At 42.3% G+C, this 1895-nt stretch overlaps 1 gene segment (V, D, J or C); it reads right to left on the reverse strand.

Annotated features, from left to right (window-relative positions):
- Nucleotides 1-298: 298 nt before the first annotated feature.
- Nucleotides 299-975, reverse strand: LOC104915592. The segment is given in 2 exon segments: nt 299-774; nt 865-975. Coding segments are annotated over 2 exon segments (504 nt in total).
- Nucleotides 976-1895: the final 920 nt, after the last annotated feature.

Genomic DNA, 1895 nt, shown 5'->3' on the forward strand with positions numbered 1-1895 from the left:
AGATGTAGCATGTATACAACTGATGCTTCGTGCAGAAGAAATCCGGACTGTGTTAGCAATTTCTGAATAAAAATATCAAGTTCTGAATAAAAATATATCTATATTTTTCTGGGATGTGATTTCATTTTAGGTCGCATACTACAATATCCCACTTCTCTAGTTCTTCTGAGATCCAGTTCTCTTCAGTTCTTGATATCAGGACAACCTTTCCAGGCACAGTGAATATCATTGTATGCCTGGATTTGATTAACAAACTTCAAGGATTGTTATGACATGATAGAGGATGAACTGCTGATCAGAAAAGAGAAATTCATCAATGAAACGGAACCTGCTCGACCTCTCTTGGTCCGGCTCCCCAGCAGCCTATGTTTTGTGAATAGCACCTTGACCTACGTACCATTATCCTGGGAGTGCTGAGAGCTACTCCCTTCTGAGGGAAGGTACTGGAGAGGAGTTTACGTACAGAAAGCAAATGACTTTGAAGTGTTGTGTCCAAACTTGAGGCACAGAAATAGATAGCTGAATGGTTCTTCTTTACAGACATGATATCTAAACGAAAGTATTCTTGGCTTAACCGCTTAGCTTCGTATCCAGTGTGAATATCACCCTTATATTCCTGATTTGCTCCATATGAATAATAGATTAATTGCAGCCCCTTCCCTGGCTGCTGCAGATACCAGTACATATAATCGTGATTATCATTTTGACTGCATCCCAGGGTAGCATTCTCATCTTCTTTCAGCACCAGACTTGAGTTTTGTGTTATCTTAGCTCCTGTGAGACAAAGCAAAAGTAACACAGTTAGAAAGCAGACTGCATTCTCCCCACAGCAAAACAGGCATGGTGTCTCAGCTGATGCCTTACTTGCTCCAAAGAAGTACAAGACCAAGCACCAAACTGTCCACATTCTCACTGCTGCCTCAGGAGTCAGAGAGCATGCCCTGTGAGGGACTTACTTATATAGGTCTGTTTCCATTTCCCTTAAGCCAATAGCAACAACCTCTGCACTGCTGAAAACCAAGCTTCTTCCTGCATGAAATTTCAAAGAAATACACTGTTTTAAGAGTGCCTGCTGAAAATATATAGAAGCTTTCAAACTGATTGGGATGGAAAATATTCTATCAGACAGGATAGTATCAAGGGGAAATGGTTTTAAACTAAAATGGGAGAGATGTGGACTGGACATAAGGAAAACGTGCTGTTTTTTTTTTTTTACAGGAATAGGGTAGTAAAGCACTGGTACAGGGTACCCAGAGATGCGGTGGACACCCTGTCCCTGGAGACATTTGAGGTTGGGCTGGACATCGCTCTGAGCAACCTGATCTAGCAGTAGGTCTCCCTCTTTGTTGCAGGGGAGTTGGACTGGATGACCTGCAAAGCTCCCTTCGAACACAAACAATTCTGTTCTAAGTATGTACTCTGTACTATGGTTTCTGTAACTACAGCTTCCCTGGCCTCCACCTCAGCTGGAATCGAAGGAGAGTAAATATAAAGACAGGAAGTGAGACAAGCAGAACAGCTATTTCTTGAAGAACTTTTCTCAAAACAGTTGTTTCTTGTGCAATGCCACAATGTCAAGCTTGCAAAGAAAAAGCACTGCCTAGGAGGAATTGCTTTTTCAGAACTGGAATACGGCACTATGGCCGCAGAAGTTCAGGATGACAATGTTCACTGAAGTTCTGAGTGGTTTTCTACTGGGACCTGGGAAGTGCACAGCTGTGACCAGTCTATAACCACCTCATTTATTTGCTGGACATTGAAGGCTACTGATAAGTTCACAGCCCTTACAGTAGCACTTGCCACCCTAACTCAACATGCCTGAGAAATGGAAAGAGATCTTACGTTATGCTCCAAGGTTGAAGAGCTGTTTTTCAGTTGTTCATGTAAAAGATCTG

This window comes from Meleagris gallopavo, unplaced genomic scaffold (genome assembly GCF_000146605.3).
Source record: "Meleagris gallopavo isolate NT-WF06-2002-E0010 breed Aviagen turkey brand Nicholas breeding stock unplaced genomic scaffold, Turkey_5.1 ChrUn_random_7180001828571, whole genome shotgun sequence".
Lineage (NCBI taxonomy): Eukaryota > Metazoa > Chordata > Aves > Galliformes > Phasianidae > Meleagris > Meleagris gallopavo.